Consider the following 22,391-nt stretch of genomic DNA (forward strand, 5'->3'; position numbering starts at 1 on the left):
CTGCTGGAGTGCTGAGCTGAATGGAACCACCACTGCCGCCGCATTTATGGGTGTACGAGGTGTTCGGCGGCGCTCGATGAACGCAGTAGCGCTGTGAAAGCTGGAACTTGTGGCCTGTCACAGTGGATCTTTTCAGGCGTCATCTCTGCAGCCGTGCAATCTGTTTGCAGCTGTTTAACAGACGTCGCCGGAAAAATAAATGAACTTAATCGAGGTCAGAATAAAATGACCCCCTTGTGCTCTTGAATCAAAAGTTGGGCGTTATGATAGCCTAATAATGTTTTTGAGAGGTCAGCTGACGGCGAGCTGACGATGCGTCATAGTTGTCAAGCATGTCTTTAAACCAGCTGTAAAGATTCATCGCGGATTCTGTAGACAGTTTTCAGAACTACCTTGTGCTTGTACTGAACGTAATCAGCTGTTTGAAATGAAAGTCATGGAGTGTGAGATCCCGTGATACTGACCACTGTTTGGATTTATCAGGCTGTTGTTTTCATGTAGGAAGCCCCAATGTGTAGCAGAAGGTGCATGTCAAAGTTTGAAAAAGTGTAAAGGAGTCTACATAGACTTGCTAGCCCCATTGCGAACACACCTCTGAATTTATCTATCCTTAACCTTTTCCATACTGCAGGAAACTACGAACAGTGTAGCCAACTTCCCAGATATTTCCCAAAACTTGACTTCCGGATGACCATACTTGTCAGTAATAGTGAAAAGGTTCATTAGTCTTCATGTAAACGCTTCTTGATCATACCCTAGGCAACTTTAGTTTATGGGACCCCTTATACTAGCTCTACCAGGACACTTCTGTAATAGCAAAATTCGTTTCATTCTCTCTGTATTGCACTTGTCTTCTAGTTGTTTGTTCTCGTTATGTGCCAGTACTAGTGTAATCACTGTTGTTTCATTACTTAATAGCTCTTCTGTCTGTCTGTCTGCCCACCCGACCATCTGTCTGTCTGTAATTAACTTTTCTGTGACACAGGGTTATATATCCCACAGCATTCATAAAGTTAACACAACCTTGACTCTAGTAATAAGTTCTTTCCAACCGGGTACCCAACTACAGCACTGGTTAGAGCTTGTTCATTTCTGTTGTGGAAGCCCTTGATGGCAAAATCATGGAGTCTGGGCTCACACTTTGGGTCCAGTAAGAACATTTATAGTGTCTCTCTCACTCCTCTTACGACTTTTAAGGATTCTAAAGATGTTTTAAAAGCTTCACAAGAGCTTATTAAAGCTGGCAACAAATTCCTGCAGAAGTGTGGTCCCGATATGAGACTTATACGGCTCTTCTATTCATGTTTATTCCATCCACCACTTTTGTCTTCATTATTGGCACATTTCTTTCCTTCTCTTTCTGCTGCCATTCCCCCATGCTTAGCAGCTGGCGTGGACTTTAATTAAGGCTGTTCTCTCAGCTTTTCCATCGTAAGGAACATCTTTCTCTCTCTGTCAACTGCATGTACATTGTGCTCGTGATTGAGCCGATAGATGTTAAAGGCCAGCTGCAGTGAAAATTTGGACTGCCTAAGAAAGCCAAATTTATAGATACATAATTTAGATGTATAGAAGCCTCATGCAAAATTTTGCTTTAGGAATACGAATGAAGGTGTCACACAAAGCTGGCAAAAGTAGACGTTTTGACATTGAAACTGGAAAAAAAAAAGCCATCGTTACCACTAGCCAGAAATGATGCAGAGTCCAGAATGTTGAGAACCAGTATTTCGCCTTTGCGCGTCCTCTGAGATGAGGAGGCATGTTGAAAATCTTGGATGTGATTTGTTCGAATTTACGTTGCATCAACGAACAAGCAAGTGTGCATGTTCAACCGGGTGCGCATGTTATATGCTAAGTTGCTAATTAAATGCCGTTGATAAAAAAAAATTAGACAGCTGCCAGTCCTACAGCTTTGTCAAGGTTGCTTGGATAGTATATGCTACTAATTTATTATGAAGCTATCCAAATTAAAATTTCCTTGTGGGTGCCCTTTCAGAGCTCATTACACACTCTTTTACGCACTCGCATTACTTCTTGCGAGTGGATATCAAATACTGCAGCCTGCGGAGTCGGCCCAATGCTGTACCAGCTGGATGGCATGGGATGGGAATATATTAGATTACATGCGTGTGCTGATTGTAGTATAGTGTCGCCCCCTGTCAGATCTCTGTGTTATCATACATTTATGTTTCGTAGTAGTTTAGCTAGATGGCGCACCCCCCCCCCCCCTTCTGTCATGTGACGAGCTGGGACCAATAAGGAGGTGTCATCTGGCATGTGAAGTCCTTTTTAGTAATAAAGGGCCGCGGGTCGGCTCAGTCCTTGTCCGGTTTTCAGCAGGAGCAGTTAGCGCCGTGTCTCCTTCACTGCGTCGGCGTTCGCCGCGCGTTCGCTGGGGGCGGCCCCCCACTTGCCTGCCGCTGCCGACACAACACTGATAAGCTAGGTTCCTTGCCAAACATTTTATGCTTTCGGCTGCTTATAGGTATTGAAAAAAAAAATTAACAAAGGCATGCAGTATGGTAGAGCTGCAATGGCAGATTAATTCTATTGCAAACTGTGGTGGTGCGACAACTTGCGGCCGATCGTGGCTGAAAGTGATGAGCGCTGCGGGAGACCCAACGCATGAATAGACCGCACTAATCCACTCGGCCAGAGGGGTTTTCTACTTCTGGCTCCACGTGTGATTGCACATAATTTTGAGCAGAATTGTAGGGCACACAGCTACTTTCTGTGTGTTACTCTGTAAGCATTGACACTTGTACTGATCTGGAGGTTTTCTCTGGCTTTCTTTAAGCCTTCTTTAACACGATGGACTTCTCGGGGCCGGCTGAGCGCTTGTGTAATGCATTCGGGAAGCATGGATACATGCCTGTCATTCAGCTGTCACTCCCAAAGCTATTTTACATGCATACGTACCCCCAACTGCAAAACCTTTTGGGGCATGAAGCGCCATACTCGCCACGGTGGCTATGGCATGGCATTGCTGTGCAATAGGTTGTGGGTTTGATTCCCAACCGCCGCGGCCGCATTCTGACGGAGATGTAATGCAAGAACGCTTGCGTAGCGTGCATTTGGTGCTCTTAAATAACACCAAGTGGCAAAAATTAATCTGCAGCTCTTAACTTTGGAATCTCTCATAACCCACTTGCAATTTTCGGACATTAGACTCCGCAATTGAGCACAATGTCTCAGAAGAAAAAATAAAATTGTTATAGTGACTGCATCCGTCTTAAAATTGAAATGGAAATTGTGTATGCCCCCTGCACAACCATTAAATCACTTAAGTAAATTCGTGGCGGAGTGGTGAGGTTGCAGGAAAACTTTTTTTTTTCGTGATCTCTGTACCCTGGAAACTTTTGCAGTTGATTTTGCATAAGTGACCCTGTGGTACAACTACCACTGGAGCTTATTGGATGGACGGACCAGCCAACAGTAAGCTACAGTCGAAGTCAGAAAGTGTGAAAGGCTTGTGGAAAATACAAAACATATTTTTTTGCTCGAGGTATTGACTCTCTGTTAAAAAGTGTGCAGATTTGTTACATGGAAATTCTGTGAATAGGTACCCAGCTCTGCAGTTGCAGCTAGACTGATCCATGCTGCAGGTACAAAATACGATTTTTTAAATAGTCTAGAAAAGGCGGCAAAAATTTTAGTCATATTATGGAGTGGGTGGACATGGGGGCAGATAGGCTGCAGATAACTGAGTGGACCTGAAAATTTACGACTCAAAATTATTTCAGTAATTGTATCCTCATGTTCTTAAAATCACTTCTGGCCAAAACTGGTTGGAAATGAAAACTCGTAATATTACCTGTGTCGTAACAACAATTGTAAACAAGCTTTAATGATTGAGGACAAAATCACAAAAGTTGGCAGGTATGTTTAGAATACTACATGTATTATGTGGAGGCTCTAAGCTTGGCAACCACCAGGAACTGGTCGTCCTTTCCGTCTTTTTCTTTAAAGTTAAAAATACGAAGATATGAAAATGAATGTATGTATGTACATTCTATGGGTTCAATGCTTGTTGGAATTTCATGGCTATTTGAGCAATATTTAGTTCTTTGGTTTCCCCCGTTCTTCTCAGTTACAGATGACAATGGACCCTTTTTGTTATTGTAAATTAGCTTTCCCTCGAGGCACATTGCCAAGCCAATGGCAACACAGTCACTTTTGCAATCAGCACGTTCGAGCACAGTTTGCTTGTTGCAAGGCATGAAAAATATGGGCGTGGCTCTCGTGATGAAACCACGGGCAAGGCACAAGCCCACAGCATTTGCGGCATTTTCATTTGAACTGTGACTGATGCTACCATTAGTTGAGGAAAAATGCAATGCAGAGAAGTGCTCTTGCGAATTAGGAAAAGGGTATGTCATGGAAGAATTTGTTCTTGAGTGTCTGTTCACTTGTAGAAATGCTATTGCCCAATATCTATCGAACTCATTTATATGAGGTTTGTTGAATTTTAAATGGAACAGCAAAGTCTAGTCACTGTTATATGCAAATTTTAGATTTAGGCCTTCAAATTTCTTTCCTAAAAATTTGTAAAGATACTTTAAAAGTAATAGAAATACAGCATAAAGTTTGGGTTGCAATTCCAATATAAAAAGTAAATAAACCAATACACATATTACAATTCTGTGATTTGCATCTGCTGAGGCGTCTGAACTGGTACATTAGACATCGTTCAGGCATATACTCCTTTCTTTGGAATGATTACGTGTAAGGTTTCACATACGCTGTAATCTAATAGGTCGTGTCTTCCTGCTCTGTACACTCTTAGTGTATGTGCAGCTAACTGATGTGCAACACCTGTTCTTTGTATGAAATTACAGAGCTGTAAATTTAGTGCTTAAATTTTTTATCCACCCATTTTGCCAGTTTACTTGGGAACCCACGGCACAATATAGAATGCCTTCCTATTGTAATGTACTGCAGAATTTACAGTTTCTAAAATGAAATAAGGTTTATTCATATCTGTTGAGCAGTTGGCCTAAAAAGTTATATTTCTGCGTTTCACATTTTCACATAGCTTTATATTGGTGAAATTGTAGTCTGCCATGGACTAGGGCTCATACATACAGAATGACAGTGACAGCATCTAGATTCATAGTTTATATGGTTGTTGGCTTAGGATCCATTAAAAAAGAAAAAAAGAACCCTTCAAATATGTGAGTACGTCAACGTGCCAAGGACAACATCAACAGTACTTTGTGGGTACAACATCAATATGATGACTGGTAGCTTCCTGAAAGAATGAATCTCATGAGAGCACGATGGTGGCGAACAGAAGCTAAAGGAAATGATGAGCTTGAAACACTTGCATGTCATGATACTGTAGCTACCAAATGTTACTATTTTGTTGCAAAATGCCAAGTCTTTCGGGTTTGTTCATGGTTGTCACATAGATGCCATAGTTTGACTGTTTTTCGTTTGCGTCCAGTTTAGGGCAAAACTGACTTCAAAAGATACAAATATAGCCCAACGACGATTCTTACGGACCACTAGATTATTTGTGCCTACCGACAGCAGTGCCTTCCATTCGTTGAGCAATATGTGTAGCAGCATCCGAAATTTCAGCCGTTGTTACATGAATGTTTCAGGAATAAACTTAATGAACACTTCCGTTTACGTGTGGTGCAGGCCATTCTTGTGGCAACTGTACAGCAGAGCACCCATCCCGGCTCGACATTAACACTGACACAAGACAGTGTCTTCAGTAGCAAAAGCATACTTACTGTACTCTACCAAATCTTGGTATTTTTTGGCTTTGACTAGAGTGTTTCTAAAGTTATAAGGTTGCATTGTAACACTAGTAGTATGACTGATTTTACAGAATTTAAGATTGTCAGCATCTGGATCCTAATTGTGAATCCGTGCAGTTATGTGCAGGGGATATAAATGATTCAGATATGGGCGAACATAAGTGATGGGAGAACAGGTGGAGTTAATATTTGACAAACAAGGCTTTTACTTTTACAGTAAACTTTAAATTCTTTAGGGTGCCGTGAGACTTGCCATTACTTTTGCTGAAGTTTATGATATCCGCGACCTTAATTTATCAAAAGTAAAGTAATGTCATTACTTTTTTAGCCCTGTAATGCTCAAACGTAGTTCTACATCAACAAAAATTATAACAAATCGTTAACCTTTATTTCTGGCCGTATAGATGCATATGTAAAAGAAAACACTAGTTAAAATTGAATTTATATAGTGATTAATTAGTAATTGGTATGCTGAACTTTACCTAACTGAAAACTCGCTTCAGCATATCAAAAGCACTAGCACATAGCATATGCGACACATTGGACATTACGGCATTAAAAGCCAACTGCAACAAAACTTTGGGCCACATAAGAGGCCTAGGTTGAGATGGTGGAGACATAGATAAGCCCCTGTACAAAATTTTACGTTTGAAATATGAGAGTAGCCAGTGATATTAAGGTTGTTTTAGATTGCTGTACTAAGGGTCTCATTTCAGGAAGAAACAGATGTGTTTCAAGTTATTTCAAGCTTTCTAAAGTTTAATGTATAATTTCTGTGATGGCTGCTTCTTCTAAGGTTCAGAATCGTTTTGCACTTTCAACTAAGGTTCACTAGAGACTTGGTTGTGCCTGTGCTTAAATTCTTTAGGGTGCCGTGAGACTTGCCATTACTTTTGCTGAAGTTTATGATATCCGCGACCTTAATTTATCAAAAGTAAAGTAATGTCATTACTTTTTTAGCCCTGTAATGCTCAAACGTAGTTCTACATCAACAAAAATTATAACAAATCGTTAACCTTTATTTCTGGCCGTATAGATGCATATGTAAAAGAAAACACTAGTTAAAATTGAATTTATATAGTGATTAATTAGTAATTGGTATGCTGAACTTTACCTAACTGAAAACTCGCTTCAGCATATCAAAAGCACTAGCACATAGCATATGCGACACATTGGACATTACGGCATTAAAAGCCAACTGCAACAAAACTTTGGGCCACATAAGAGGCCTAGGTTGAGATGGTGGAGACATAGATAAGCCCCTGTACAAAATTTTACGTTTGAAATATGAGAGTAGCCAGTGATATTAAGGTTGTTTTAGATTGCTGTACTAAGGGTCTCATTTCAGGAAGAAACAGATGTGTTTCAAGTTATTTCAAGCTTTCTAAAGTTTAATGTATAATTTCTGTGATGGCTGCTTCTTCTAAGGTTCAGAATCGTTTTGCACTTTCAACTAAGGTTCACTAGAGACTTGGTTGTGCCTGTGCTGGAGTCTCAAAAGTTGTAGTAAAATGCAGTCAGCTACACATCATGCTGGTGTATCTACCCTTCATTACTTAATATTTCAACATACTTTTCAGCTAGAGATCAAAGGCCTGTGCCTGGGCTAGTAGCACACCAGTTTTTAGCTTTTCCATCGATGTCATTTTGCAGGCGATTAATACTTGACAGAAGGAAATCTGGATGACTCGAAGTAGTAATTGCAAACAGTGCTTCAGAAGCCTAGTATTTCTTGACATTTATGGAGCAGTGTTCTCAGGGCTTTTAGTACTTGAGAAAATTGGCAGCAAGGCTAAAATATAAAAAATGGGCTGTGTGCAACACCGTATGTGAGTATTGTCACTGCGATGTGTGTTACATTGTTGGAGACTTATCACAGCCTGTACTTAAAGTGATGATAAAAGGGAAAATTGTCCAAGCTCTCTTTATAAAATACACACCTACAATGCCCCCACCCCCTGAAAAAGGCACTTTCATGTTGAGATGAAACTTGCTAAGCCAGAAACAAACACCTGGAAAACAGGTGGCCTCAATTCTACCTCGGTGTTCCCGGACCAGCTTGCCACGATGTCAGGACTTTTATGGTCTCCACTTGGGCGTGGTTAACCCGTTATTGACCAAGACATGCTACATCACATGATTACATGCCATGGCTACTTTGCATGGCTACATGTAAAGGAGCCAAAAACAGAACTAGATTTTGAGAAGACTTACTGCTCTGAAATTTGTGATGTCGGACTGAAGTACCGGCGATGGGATTTTGGCAGTTTGGCCTTCATTGAATCACCTAGAAGACAACTTCTTAGTGCACGATTAACAAATACAAAATTTTTTTCAGAAAGTGCTTTGTTAAACTAAACTAATTTGGTGTTTTTCCTCAGTTGCCCTTTAAAATGAGCTCTTGCTTACTACGAGCACTCTCTCAGCAGCCAGCAAAGCTTGTGAGAAGCCTGCAGAGGTCCACTGTTGTGTTTCAGTGTTCAGCATGAATGATGTTCTGCTAGGTGGTGTGGCCCAGCACAGTGTGAAAGAAATTCTTCCACTGACCCAATTCTACCACATTTATGAGTAACGTGTTCCTGTTTACAGTTTTCGTTTGCACAATTTTTCTTGAAAAAGCCAGTAGTGATGCTTATGTAGCAGAGTTCACCCAGTGTGTTTGTGTGAGAGAAAGGAGCACAGGATGTGAAATGCCTAATATTTATTCAGGAGATTTCTGTAATGCCCCTGTATTAGTGGCCTTTGATATTTATTCGGAATAATAATAATAATAATAATAATAATAATAATAATAATAATAATAATAATAATAATAATAATAATAATAATAATAATAATAAACTACCAGAGCCAGCAGACACTGAAGCTTGAGAATGCGTAGCAGAAAGGAAGTCCTTTTTAAAGTTTTCGCTTTTCTGAGCTCGTTGCTCAGTTTCATGCCATCGGCACTGTTTGCAATTAGACAGACGAGAGAGGCATGAGGATGTGCTTCCATTGGTGGAAGTGCATGCAGCACTACATGCACACCCACCAATGAGAGAGGAGTGTTCGGTGACATGACGCAAAGCTCGGTTGCCGCAAACACCACCAGATGGTGATGCCCTCCATGCATGATGGGCGGCAAAGCCCGCCGATTGTGCCCACAGTGTCATGGAAATTTGGCCGCGTCACTGTGAGGCTTAGCTTTTCCCTTCGCGAATCTGTGGCGGTACAGGCGTCAGCCACTGTGTCACGTTAGCCAGGTAGTATTTAACATCATGGCGGTGCTGGCATGTTCGTTGTGCTGCTACTCACGTGGTTGCACCATAGTGTGCTTACAAAGTCTGCAGGCACTGGAGCATCTGAGAAGAGCATAGTAGTTTCTGTGAGGTTACTATGAACCCCTTTTACACTGATATGTCAAGGAGAAAGGAACTTCAGACCCGCAAGCGGTTTGGTGTAGCTCAACATCTTCAGTGGAAATGCCTAGCCTGCAACCCAGCTAATGCTTAAACATTCGCTTGACTCATTCGGGACTGTCTTGTGCATATGTTCATTTAAAGTGTGCAGTGATTGTAGGGTCTAGTGTGAATTTGGGTTTATGTTCATGTTCTCAATATGGGAAATGACATCAGATGAAAATACAATTTGTCCCCTGTAGAAGACGAAGAGACAGCCTCTGCGTAAGGCATACGAGTTCTCTGCCAATAAAGTTGCAGCTGGACCTAGATGCTGTCCCTTCTCCCCAATTCCTCTTTCACTTTTCTTGGTAGTTAGTTACTTGCTGTGTTTGTGTATGACTTGCTTGTATGTACCACTTGTTTTGTAACTGTTACGTCTACCAAGTTTGTCACAGCAACACTTCTGCTAATCTAAGTAACCTTATAAAGTGTTAGTCTCTCTGGTGGTCTGGTGGCTTAGTCATCCTTGAGAAGCTGAATTCTCTATGCGAACTGATGTTGCTGTAAATGCAAGGGCCTGTTCAGTAGAAAAAGCAGGCTTCGTCGTAGGGGACGGACAAGGCCTTCAGAAACGAGAGACAGCCAATCAGCTCGTCTTTCCTTTTATTCATTTTTTGTGTGCATCCTATGTGGCACTTGCGCTTCTCTCAACCTCTTCCTTTTTTGCGTCTAATGCCACCTTGTGTAGCAGTATTTTGCAATCAGTTGTAAGTGTAAACATTACGAGGTTGAAATTAGCATTTCAACATTTGTAAATTTTTCTCTGCCTTCTGGCAAAAGCTGAATGTCGAAAAATGTGTTTGTCGATTAAGAAAAAGAGTGTGTCAGAAAGAAGGAAGCCTGCAGTGCCTGACAGCGCCTTGGTACCGTCGTGCAGGTGGCCTGGTGGAGTCCGGTGGGGGGCCTGGCTGAGGGGCGCGGGGGCGCATGACGAGCCGGCGGCAGCCGGGGGGCCCTCCCTCGGCTTCGGAGGCGGCCCCCCGGTCGCTGTGCGTGGCCGTGGTGGGCCTGAGCGGCACCGAGCGCGACAAGGGCCCCACGGGCGTGGGCAAGTCGTGCCTCTGCAACCGCTTTGTGCGGCCCCGCGCCGACGACTACCACACGGACCACATCTCGGTGCTGAGCCAGACGGACTTTGGGGGCCGCGTGGTCAACAACGACCACTTCCTGTACTGGGGCGAGGCCCGGCGGCCCCTGGCGGACGCAACCGACAGCGCCGGCATGCCCGAGCTGAGTGTGCACGTGGTGGAGCAGACCGAGTTTATCGACGACTCGTCCTTCCAGCCGTTCCGCAGCGGCAAGACGGAGACGTACCTGAAACGGTGCGCGGCCTTGCGCCTCTGCTCGGCAGAGAAACTCATGTATGTGTGCAAGAGCCAGTTGGGCATCGAGAAGGAGTTTGAGCAGCGGCTCATGCCCGAGGGACGTCTTAACGTGGACGGCTTTGTGTGTGTTTACGATGTGAGCCACGTGCCCGGGCGGCCGGCCGACAAGCAGGCAGAGTTTGCGGCTGCCCTGCTGCAAACGCTGGTGCGCACCCGGAAACCTGTTGTGCTGGCCGCCACCAAGACGGACGAGGCCTGCGAGATGCACCTTCGTGAGGCTGAGCGCCTTGTGGCCCGCAAGGAGCTCAGGTGAGCCGTGCAGCTGCAGTTTGCTGCGGTTGGGTTGTCTTGGAGGCAAGAGGTTGTGTGACAGCATCTCCAAAAGGGTCAATTTCTGATGTAACGACAGAACGCTGGTCCTCTGGGCTAGTTAGTAATGTGTCATGGCAAAAATCACAGGCTGAAAAGACGGGAACAAATTGAAACATATACAGACACCCACTCACTACTAAATGTTTCTTAGCTGAAGGAATGCAAAATGTGTGCATTTCAGCTCGTTTTATATACTCCACTTATTCTCGTACTTCCAGCACGTCTGCAATGAAATCTTCCCTTAGCCTTTCCAATCTATCTTGCAGAAGAGCAGTTGACCGTCTGTCTTTTTCATAAAATATTTTGGTATCCTGGTAATATCCTGGTGATTTCTTGCTTAGTAGTGCCTATCTTTTCTTCAGAGCTTTTGGAAGCTGGGGCACATTGCTTCAAATATTGGAAAGCACCACACAGTCTTTACTTCTGGACTTCTTGAAATGCCTTGTTTAGAAATACGGGTCTATGTGTGTGACTGGAATACTATATTTGGTTCTGAATGACATGCTGACTTCATAATATTGCAATTAATGCTACTAGCATGGCGCTCTGTGGCCACACCTGGCCCTTGCACCATTAAACATCAAATATTCATTCATTAAATTAATGCTATGCATGTTTGTTCTAATTAGTGTATCTTGTCTGTTATTTGTTCTTTTGTTATTAGCACTAATAATCATTGGTGTGTTCTTGCTTCTACTGTTATTGAGCTTGAACCACCCACTTCAGCCAAAAGCCTGCCTCTCTGTTTGGTATTACGCATACATATTTTATATCTTCTGTCAAGAAATGTGTCATCCTAAGCATCCTGAGCAAGACCAACACGATACTTCAGCTTTTTTCTTTCTTTCGAGGCATTTTCTTCTTATTTCACTCCATCGGGCTAGCACTAGTGCTTAGGCAAACAAGGGCCAACTACCTTTCCTTTTTTTCATTTTTACACTCAAATATTTTTGCGTATTATTACATCGGGCCGCACAATGAGTAGCAGCATAGCGTACAACCGAGCCGGAGTGAGTGTCAAAACGTCACACTATTCTGCTCCCATGTGACCACCTCTTGCGTCATGACGCCGGAACACAGTTACCTTTGGGAAGTTAATCTGGTTTATGGAAACGCTATCATATAGTAAATTATTTAGAGCACTCTGCGGCTTGCCAGTATATTTTCTAAGTCTGAAAGTCCAGAAACTTTAATTAAGAATCAGAAATGCCATATCATTACTACTCTACCTGGCCCTCTCCACTTCCTGGCCGCAACCAGTGACACTCTGACATAACGAATTGTATTAAAGAAGCAGCAGGCAGTTATATCACAGAGACGGGGTGGCATTACTGTAGCGTCCCATGGGAGGGGGGGGTGGGGGGAGGAATCCAGCAACTATTGGCATGAATTTTGCCTTTAGGCAACATCGATAGCTGTGGTAAACTTTTCAGGGGTAATATAATGTATTGCTACTCGTTGCCGGGGTAGTTGGTTGATAATTATTACGGTGCAAAATATGGGAAGCCATGTAAAGAAACAAGCAGACAGAAAATGGCACTTCCTTTTTAATTTAATATATATCTTGTCTGCTGGCAGGAGCTGAACATTGTTTGGAATATGTAACAACATTACACGCTGAATTCTTAGTGAAGATCTGTACACTGAACGTTCTTTGAAAGACAGTCCATGCTGTTCAAACGGCACATTCATCCCTCTGTGGTTGCTTGTTCCTATTGTTTCGTGTCTTTTGCACCGTATTATGTTTTAAAAGTAATTTGTCAAACATTGAAATCGGTGAAGAGTTGGAAAGAACAGAAGTGTATCAACATATGTCTAGTCCACTTATAACAGTATCAGTTTTAGCAATATATCAGAAATGACAATGAGCAGTTGTGGCGCCATGAACTGTTGTGTTCTATGGGGAAATAGGCCACTTAGTAGAATGCACAGCCCACCTGCGTCATAGTTTGCGCGCCTCTCTTCCGTCTCCCTCTGACGTCAGTGCTATGTATGGGCTTGGTCGACTCGTGTTTCAGAGGGGTGGAAGGGAGGCAGGACAGAGGTATGCGAGTCCGGCCATGCGGCAAATTCGTGCCGTGCGGGGTGCGTGGCACAAAGGCGGGTGCGGCGGCTCGCATTAAAAGTTTTTTTTTCCTTTCAGTGCAGGCACCCAGTAGCCAGATGTAATTGTAATGGCCTAAAATGCGGCATGGGAACATTGTAGTAAATGTTTATTTTACCTTGTAAGAGACACAAAAGTTTGCCGCTCCAGGGCTCTTCATTGTTACATATGAGTATTTTTAATACAGGTAAAGAGTGGGTTCCAGTTATAACAATTATCGGTTATAACAATGCAAATTTCTTGGTTTGACTGTAGTTTGCTGTGCTTATGTGTACTGCATCTGTTTGTTTGCACACATGCAGTTTGTCCAGCCAGTGAACTTTGGTGGAAAGCCGGTGATTGTGTGTAATACTGGTGCAGTATTAGGCGACCACTTTCGGGGCTGCTTTAACTTTCGCAAGATTTCATATGACAAGCAGCAGGAGGAGTCAGTGTCTACGAGAAACGGTATTCTGGGCACAGTGTGAAAAATGATGTCACCTGTCGACTGTGGCGTGTCCGTTCCGGCACTAACCACGCAAAACTTCAAGAAAGTGAAAGCATTCCCCAAGTGGTCATCAGAGAATATGCCACCTGGAACTCTAATGCCTTCTAATCCAAGCATATGAGGCAGTAGAGAAACATAGTCGTACAACACATGTAAGCACTCAATACATGTAAGCACTCTATACACAAGCATTCAAGTGTTCTCATATGGAGAAATACAACATATTTAAACATCATAGAACATACTCACCATCAAAATAGGATTACCTGTGTCATTTCCACTTCTTCCTTGGACTACTTCTCACCAACTTTGCTAAATGGGTACCGCTTAATTAGTTTTGCAAACCTTTATGATTTATTGCCTATCTAAAGCTTTCAAATATTATTGAAGTGTGGAACTGATGAATTAATAAGAATTAGTTGTTTGTGTCAAAATATAACAACTTATGCCACAAGCAGTCCTGAACTTTAGAATGGGCCACAAAGTAGAACCAAACTATGATGATAAAATGCTTTGTGGCATAGCATCTTAAATCATCTAAACTCATTGTGATTTGGATTTTATTTAAATGCCTACCAAAGAATTAAAAAAATACATTTCTGCAATATAACTGTAGATGTCTTGTTGTCTGTGTGTTTCTACCTCTTGTTATACATTTTTTTGCCTTTTTCATTCTGTACTATACCAGTGATCATACTGATCTTGCATAATAAGAATGTGTTTGCTTGTGTGGTCTTCTCACTTCAGGTGTTACAATGTAAGTGTTAACAATCTTGCTTTTCCTTCTCATTGTCATCATGCAGGGGCCAGGTTCCACTGGTGGAGACGTCAGCCCACGAGAATGTGAATGTGGACCTGGCATTTCTGCTGGTGGCGCAGTTAGTGGACCGGGGCGCCAAGGGAGCAAGTCGCTGGGGGGGACGGGTGCCATCATTCCTTGAGGCCAGCCGGGCACGCCGGGAGGCCCTCGACCAGGCGACCGACGCCTTCCAGGCAAGTGCCCAGTCTCTGCCTCCTCTCGCCATGATGAGGTCAAGGGAAAAAGCACACAGTCACTATTGCCGTAACATGATACTTGCTGATATTCCTGAATTTTCTGTAAAGTTAGGAATTTGGCATCGTTATATGACTTAACAACTGTCGCATCAACTTCTAGGAAAAATAGTAATATTGGAGGGGTACAAATAAAAAAAGATGCATTCATAAACTAAATTGTGATTGTATCTTTACCAATTTGCACCTTCTGTCTTGCCTTCAGTTTGTTGAGTTTATCCATTTAAAATCCACATTCTCTTACTGAGCAAATGAACATAAATCTTGAAAGAATATTCTACTAGTTTAAACTGCTTTGATGTTTCTCTTTGCTCTGATTTTGAACAAGGTAAGATGGACCAACTGAACGTGCAGCCATGGTTATCGTTAGGCTACTGCGTTAGGCTAGGGGATTCTGGAGGTGAGCACTCCACACATTGAACGAAAGACTTCCAGAAAACAGGCAACAATTGCCAGGCTTATCAGTAATTTCACTCGTAATAAAGTGATTCAAAAACTGTGCTTCCAAGTTCAGAAGAGCCAGATATAGCATGAAATGGCAGGGTGGGGTGTGACGAGAGTTTCCTGCTCAATGCAAAACACATGCCCTCCTTAGAAATGGGAGGTAATGCTCACAAAAGATAAAAAACAAATGCAAGCCAAGCTGACAGGACAAGGGCTCACTGTGTCGTCGTCCTTCATACTTATTTCGTGCTCATGGCCACTTGCTCACCCTGTTTTCTTTCTTGTATTTGCCCTTTTTTCAAGCTTGTGTTCTTCTTCACAAGTGTGTGCCAACCCGCCCAACAACTTTGCCAACGCGCCCTCGTGCAGGCGCTGGTGCGAGCCCAGGTGACCGACCCACGCGCCCAGTGGGCCGGGTGGAGCCAAAGGCTGCTGGGAGCGCCAGAGTGCGAACGCTTCTGTTCCCTGTTTGGCCGAGCGGCAGCGCGGCTAGCCTTTGAGAAACATGTGCGACGACTACGGGAGGAGCACACTGCGCGTCGCGTCAGGGGCTTCCTCCGGGCCCTTCCCACGGCCTTGGCCCAGCTACTACCCAACCGGGATGCCCTGGGTGACAGGTGAGGCAACTCGATCTGCCGAGCTTCCTTTCCTGTTATAGTACCGTATTTACTCGAATCTAGGCCAGCCCCTATTCTAAGCCGACCCCCGAACGTCCGAAGCCAGAAAAAATTAAAAAACTTGCCTCGAATGTAGGCCGAACAAGAAAGTGAGGACAGCGTTCACAAAATGAAAACAGCATTAATTTCATATGAACGTGCCGAACTCACTCTACGTCAACATTGCTGCTAGCCTCGTACGCTTGCAGATGCGCGCAAGGTCGCATCCATGCGCCTACACATGCGCAGATAGTGCAAAAAGGCTCTTACGTGTTGGAACACGGTGCGATCTCAGTGAACAGCTCTGCTCCGTTATCGTGCGCTTATCTCCCTTATCGTTGTCATCTCTTCGTTGCGGCATGCGCAGAAAAGCGTCTCCTGTTGCCCCTTCCAATGACAGACGTTTTTCTCATCGATGCTGAAGTCCCGCCCGGCTTGAACGTTTGACTCTACAGCTAGCGCAACTTTTCGTTTGAAAGCGCCACTATAGTGGTTACGAGAACGCCACGCCGCACGCCGATACACACAGGTCAGAATGACGATGTCGCTCGTGTACTTGTTTTAAGGCTCATTCACACCGGCAACTAACAGAGGTCGCGCAACCAAGTTGGCCACAAGTCGCAAATGGCCACTTCTCGAGAAAAACGACCATTTTGGGCCAGTCACACGCAGCTCAATTTTTTCAGTTGTGTGACCAGGGCCATAAAACTGCTAGACCGATCAGCGGCGCTCCGAATGTTATGTGTTTTTGCCTGGCATCCTCCTGTGTCGTGCCACGTATGCAAAGTCCACGCACCATGGCAGACTGCAGGCTTGTAATTGGTCTCTGGCCTCGTGATCCTGGAGTGCAGCAGTCCCAACAACGCGTTGAACGTATGCGGAAGCATACGCAGGAAGCTAAACAGCAACAAAAGAAAGCACAAAAATTACGCACTAATTCCCACGCAACGTGAACTAGAAATTGCAACTTACTCTCGATAATACTCCTCATCATGTGCGTGGAGTTCGGGCAGGAGGTGGCTCGTGTGGCCGGCCATTTATCGTGAACGGAAGCACGGGTGCACACATCAGTGTTGCTTTCTCTTCGGAGGCTTTTGTGCTGCCACAGCCGGCACAGTAGCAGAGCACATCAGCACAGTGACGGTGTCTTCCTCTTCACTCGAATTGAAATCCATGGCTGTTGTCAGAACGTGAAACCAGCGAAGTGCGTAGATCCCTAGTGTTCTCGCTGAAAACGATAATCTCTGGTGTTGCGACATGCAGGTCGTGCTCAGCTGGGCTTGCCAGCATGGCCGTCGGTTGCCTTCAGTTGTCTTTTGGTCGCCAGTCGCAAATGGTCGTGCGACCTCCTCAAGTCGCCGGTGTGATTGGGCCTTTACTCATCTATACAGTACATAACCAAGCAAGGAAACACAAAAACAGACAAACTGTTGCACAGCGAGCACAGACCTTGTCGTCTGTCCTCCGACGTTAGTACTAGTACTGGTACTTTTTTCATTTCATACAATTGTACACCCAAGCACAAGACCTCATGCATAATTAAATAAAAAATGTTTTTGTGTAATATTGAAGGAAAAAAAAAAAAGAGCAGCTCTATGTGTGCTGTTTTAGTGGAGAATAAACCATTGTGAGAGTTGCAACGGTGCTAGCCAGGCATGCCTTCAAAGTGTCGTGGCTCTCCAAGTACAATGCCAATCCAAAGCCACCACATACCGGCATTCCCATGCATACAACAGCAGTGCAGTGCCAGCTTTCTTCTAGCTAATATTGTTAGAATATCTATGCAACAAAAGTCTAAAATATGTCACATTTTTTTTTGGTGTTGCAGTTGACTCTTGTTAATTTGACCTCGGTTAATTCGACTTTTTGCTAAATTGGACTGCACTGGAAAGCCCTGGAGAGGCACCATATGCCGACGACAGTGTCAAATTCTCTAGGCTGCTGACTGACGTTGACATTGGCAGCAACCTGACAGTCCAATGCCAAGGCAGTGTTTAAACAGGCCAGCACTCTTCGCCACATGCTAGTTGAGTCACCTTTCGAGATCAAGAAGCAAAAGAAGATTAAGGACTGCTTCAAGCAGTAAAAAAAGATAACTTTGTTCATTTTGCCAGCGTTTGTTAATTTGACCGTTTGGATAATTAGATCAGATCTTGTGATCCCACAAGGGTCGAAATAAGGGGAGTCGTCTGTATATCTATAACCAAGGTATTCTTGTGTTGGATTTGATGTAACAAGGTGCTGCTGCATTTGGAGCCGAAATTTGTTCTGTTACAAAACGAAATCGTGCCCATCCATGGCGTGCAGTGACTGGTCGACGGTGAAGGAGGAGCTGCTGCGGCCGCACGCGGACTTTGAGCAGTACTTTGTGGACGACGGGGGCGAGTGGGAGGACCGGTCGCCCGTGGATGACCAGGAGGAAGAGGAGGACGGTCGCATCCCGTACGCCCTGCTGGACCGGCCCGAAGCGGAGGCCTGCTTCCAGGAGCACCGGGCCGCGCTGGAGACCGAGGAGCGGCGCCAGGAGCTGCGGCGACAGTTTCGGCAGCTGCTCGAGGAGACGGGCTACGTGACGCCGGGCAAGAGCCTGGGCGAGGTACGCGTCCTCTTCATGGGGCGCGAGTGCTACGAGCAGCTGCCCGAGGCCGACCTGCTCGAGGTACGCTGTGTTTCTTTCTCTCTCTTAGTCGCTGGCTTGTGAACATTTTAGAAATACTGAAGTCATATTATAGAGGGACACTAACGAGCGATTATCAGTTTGTTATAGTGAGCTATTTGTTCAAGACTCATTTGCACCTATTATTTCTTTTATGATAATTTTGAGACACACAGTTTAGATACAGTGATATCTCGGTATAACGAACTTCAGGGGAACGTGGAAGATTGTTCCCTATTAAGATGAACCATTTCGCCCATCAGTTGTCACCGTATGAGCTATGCCCCCCAAAAATGTTGCTGTTGGCTCTCGGCCCACACCGTTGCTAGTTTCCATAGATTCCGCCACCGTGCAGCTCCGCAACAGTGTATATAGAGGGGTGCGCGAAAAAGAGACGCTGGCGCCGAGAAAAACACCAACAAAGAACAAGCTGCATGTCGCCTATAAAGTGTGCAGTTTCATTTTGTTTGTTTTTCACATTCCTTGCTGTGGGCTCTACAACTGTTTCGCTCGAGGTGAACGCGTTAACCATTCCAAAGTGCAAGCACGTGTAAACAGCACTGTTTCCAAAGTGCAGTCGTGAGGCATCCCCGCTAGTACGGAGGTAACATTTCTTTGTATGCGTAGCTATTACCACCCCAGAAAGAAGCACGAGAGAAAGAAGAGGCGTGCCCAGAAAGAAAGGTGAAAGAAGGAAGAGACGCGCCTCCATTGCTAGGCGACATTTGTCTGAGCAGTGCATGCGTTTGCGTAACCTGATGCGTCATCGCCTCCGCAATAAGGGGAATTTTTTCTCTCCCTCCGACACCGTCTCGAATTTTTCTAATCTGTGCCGTGGTGTCCACTTTTTGTGCCTTATCTTCAGCAGGCCCACTGTTCTGGCTGCCGAAAAGGATACACGGAAATCCAAGAATCCCCAAATTTTTGAATATTTGTTCGTAGTACTGCAGCAGTGTTAACGTGACATGAAAACTAAATAACGATCATTATTCTGAACACTTTGGTATTCTGAAGACCGTAATACTGAAATATTTTTACACTGAAACTGTAAGCAGTCGGCAGGGAATTTCTGAGAAGTTCGTTAATGTAGTGTTAGTGGTAACAAGGTATCACCGTAATACACCACCTTCAGGGATTTCAGCTAAGGCCAATGGTCACGAATTTTGTTAGAATGAACAGCGTGGAAATCGCAGAATAGTTTGGCTGAGCCAAAGTTGTTCGGTAAAATTATGCCCAAGAATTATTTTGAACAAGCTTCACTTCTTTTACATGTCAGAACCCTCCACTCTTTAATGCTTTCGACCGTGCTGAGCCATGCGCATTGATATCAACTTTGCAATGTGGAGCCAACAGTTCTTAGGGAGTGATGAGCATTGCCTCTTAGATGTCCAGTGTGGTAGTGCGTGCTGCCCAGTCTTGGATGGCTGTGTCCAGGTCAGTAATTGTTTACACCGAGTTAGTCACCGGGACAGTCGTGTTACTGTATTTTTGCGCACATAATCTATTCCAAAAGTTTTAGAAATTTGACAGTAAAATCCGAGTGTGGCTTATAGAGTCGAACCTGTTTATAACAAACTCGATAGTTCCACGAAAAGTGGCCGTTACATCAATAGTTCGTTGTATATAGACTGGCGTCAACAGTTAACAATTGGCAGCACTGTGGTCTGAAAGCCAGATTTTCAGTGTCATTTTTGTTGCCGTTGCATTCCCACGCCTATTTGCGAATTCCTGTTAGAAATGTCCACCAAAAGAATGACATGCGGGGTCACATAGCTCTCTCAAAACAGTGCTCGGTTCGGATCACCTTTGATTTCTAAACTGCAAACACAGCCGCCTTTTTGTTCGAGAGCTTGTGCTGTATTTTACTGCCAGCGGGACACGACTGTACTCTACAGAAGAGAGGGAAGTGTTCTAGTTAGCCGGAAGCGTAAAATTTTAGGAAACTCCTGTGGCATGCCACTATTTTGCGAAGGCCTTGGCATTATGACTGTGTGTCAGCCACACAAGACCCGCAAAATTGCGTTATCTTTGTTGCTTCGGGTTAAGAAAGGCGATGCTCAAAAGTTAGAAAGTCACCGTGAATCATTATTGGAAATCGGGGACATCTAAATGAAGCACCGCCTAACTGTGATCTCCTGGTAAACGACGTAGTACACACCAGTTCCTTGCCGTTGCGTTGCGGCAGCGCGTAGTGCAGCGTTCTTGCCAACTCGGGGCGCGTGAATATAAACAGCAAGGACAGAAAAGCTTTCGTTGTTCCCTCGGCAGAAGGACATAGATGATTGTTCAAAATGGTTGAGAGAGAGAAAAAGGAAAGGGGAAAAGTAGGGAGGTTAAACAGATGGGTAGATCTGGTTTGCTACCATATGCTCGGGAGAGAGGATGGGGAGGTAAAGTGATAGCAAATTAGAAATAGCCACCAAAACAATAGTACTGCCCTCGTGACATCAGATATTGCACGGGCACATGTGCCAGTACACGCCCTGCTCCATGCTGCTCCTGTTGTGTGCCTCCTCTCTGGAGAAAGTGCATTGAAAGCGAGTGACCTTCTTCGTGGCTTCCGAAATACACGCTGTAGGGTTTGGAGGACGGGACTTCGGGATGGAAACCCACAACTTGGGAGGAATTTATTCTACATTATATACAGGAGAGGTGAGCGACAAGTAACAGACGTGCAGTCATTACGGGCCGGCAGCAACTCGGACGCTGCGGCCCGCGGCAAGAAGTTCGAGAGAGATGAATCAGGGAATCAGGGCATGTCCCAGAATGCTCAGGTCTCTCTGGAAGGCTTCTTATAAGCCCTTCGAGCACTGCAAGTCACGTCATGTTTGACCAATGGGAGAGTCCACTCCGATGACGCCACTTGCAGCCAATGGTAGGCGCCCGTGTCGTGGGGCACACCTGTCGGGGCTCTCTGCGGTCTTGCCACGCAGACTGGCAAACCACTTGTAGGCTGGAGAAGGAGCGGGGGGGCGCTCGTGCACCTGCTTCATTGTCGGATGCCCACCTGCTAATCCCGTGACTCGGATCCGCAGCGGTGGCGAATGCCTTCTTCAAAGGCGAAGGGGGACGATTTAGCTCCATTGTCCCAGGGCCCCTTCTAATCCCGGCGGGACACGACCTGGGGGTCGCAAACTTGTTTGCACGTGTCGTCTCTGGAATGCGCTTTCCTGCTTCTGCATTCCTCAATTAGCTGTGCTGCAATCCGATGTGGTCTGGGGAACTCGAAGTATTCGCAGGAACCAGCTCCATATCTAACAGCTCGTCCTCGCCCCGGTAGTTCTGAATGGCCGGTGAACTCAATTCGCTGGCCATGAGGAACGCTGATAGAAGCTGCAGGGTACTGGGGTTGAGCCACGTTTGACGAACTTCGGGATCCTTGGCCCTGGAGAACAGACGTCAAACAAACAAAACAACACAGCGCTGCCCCACGTGTAAGCGCAGGCTCTTCACCCCTGACTCGCCAGGCTATTACTGAGTCAAAATGAACCCTGATCTTTTATTTCCCCAATTTTGACAAAACAGTTCCAACCACCCCTCCAAACAGCTATCCATTTCTCCTCGATTGCCCACAAGACCAGACTACTATTGTTGTTGCAAAACAAAAGGGTCGTTGACGATGCAAACAACAAATGAAAACAGCCGAACATAACATAAGTGGCCTAACTACACGAACAGCATGTTTCCAATCTATCGCAGTGGCGTACTTATCACACGTAATGGTGCCACTGAACAATCTGGTCAACCTCACAAGTACGTAATCACAAGCCCACTAGCCTTGTGGTCACTAAACAAAACGCGTACTTGCGTTGTAGGCAAACTTTTCATTCACGCTTACTCACGTTTCTTTCCCTGAAGGTCCTACAGGACACGTGACATAAACGAACAATTAAACTCGCGGGACTTACACACTCCGCAGAACTCTTAAAATGATGCGTCTTCTACTAACTCTTTCCACGCACGTTCACTAAAGAAGTCAGAATACACGGCTGCCCTCACACACACACTAGCAACCCAGTCATAAAGTCTGCTTCCTTCCGTCCACACAGGACACGCGCTAATGGAACTACGAACGCTTCTCCGTGC

At 44.8% G+C, this 22,391-nt stretch overlaps 1 protein-coding gene across 15 annotated transcripts in view; it reads left to right on the forward strand.

Moving 5' to 3' along the window:
• Positions 1–22,391, forward strand: part of RhoGAPp190 (Rho GTPase-activating protein 190) — a 111,571-nt gene that overhangs the window by 1,023 nt on the left and 88,157 nt on the right. For all 15 annotated transcript variants that reach the window (XM_065426117.2, XM_065426116.2, XM_065426128.2 and 12 more), the window contains exons 2-5: positions 10,086–10,842; positions 14,300–14,489; positions 15,363–15,610; positions 17,957–18,308. In XM_065426117.2, coding sequence (XP_065282189.1) covers positions 10,136–10,842; positions 14,300–14,489; positions 15,363–15,610; positions 17,957–18,308 — 1,497 coding nt within the window. In that variant the 5' untranslated portion in view covers positions 10,086–10,135. The remainder of the gene's footprint in view (positions 1–10,085; positions 10,843–14,299; positions 14,490–15,362; positions 15,611–17,956; positions 18,309–22,391) is intronic.

The sequence above is a fragment of the Dermacentor albipictus genome, chromosome 9 (genome assembly GCF_038994185.2).
Source record: "Dermacentor albipictus isolate Rhodes 1998 colony chromosome 9, USDA_Dalb.pri_finalv2, whole genome shotgun sequence".
NCBI classification, from domain to species: domain Eukaryota; kingdom Metazoa; phylum Arthropoda; class Arachnida; order Ixodida; family Ixodidae; genus Dermacentor; species Dermacentor albipictus.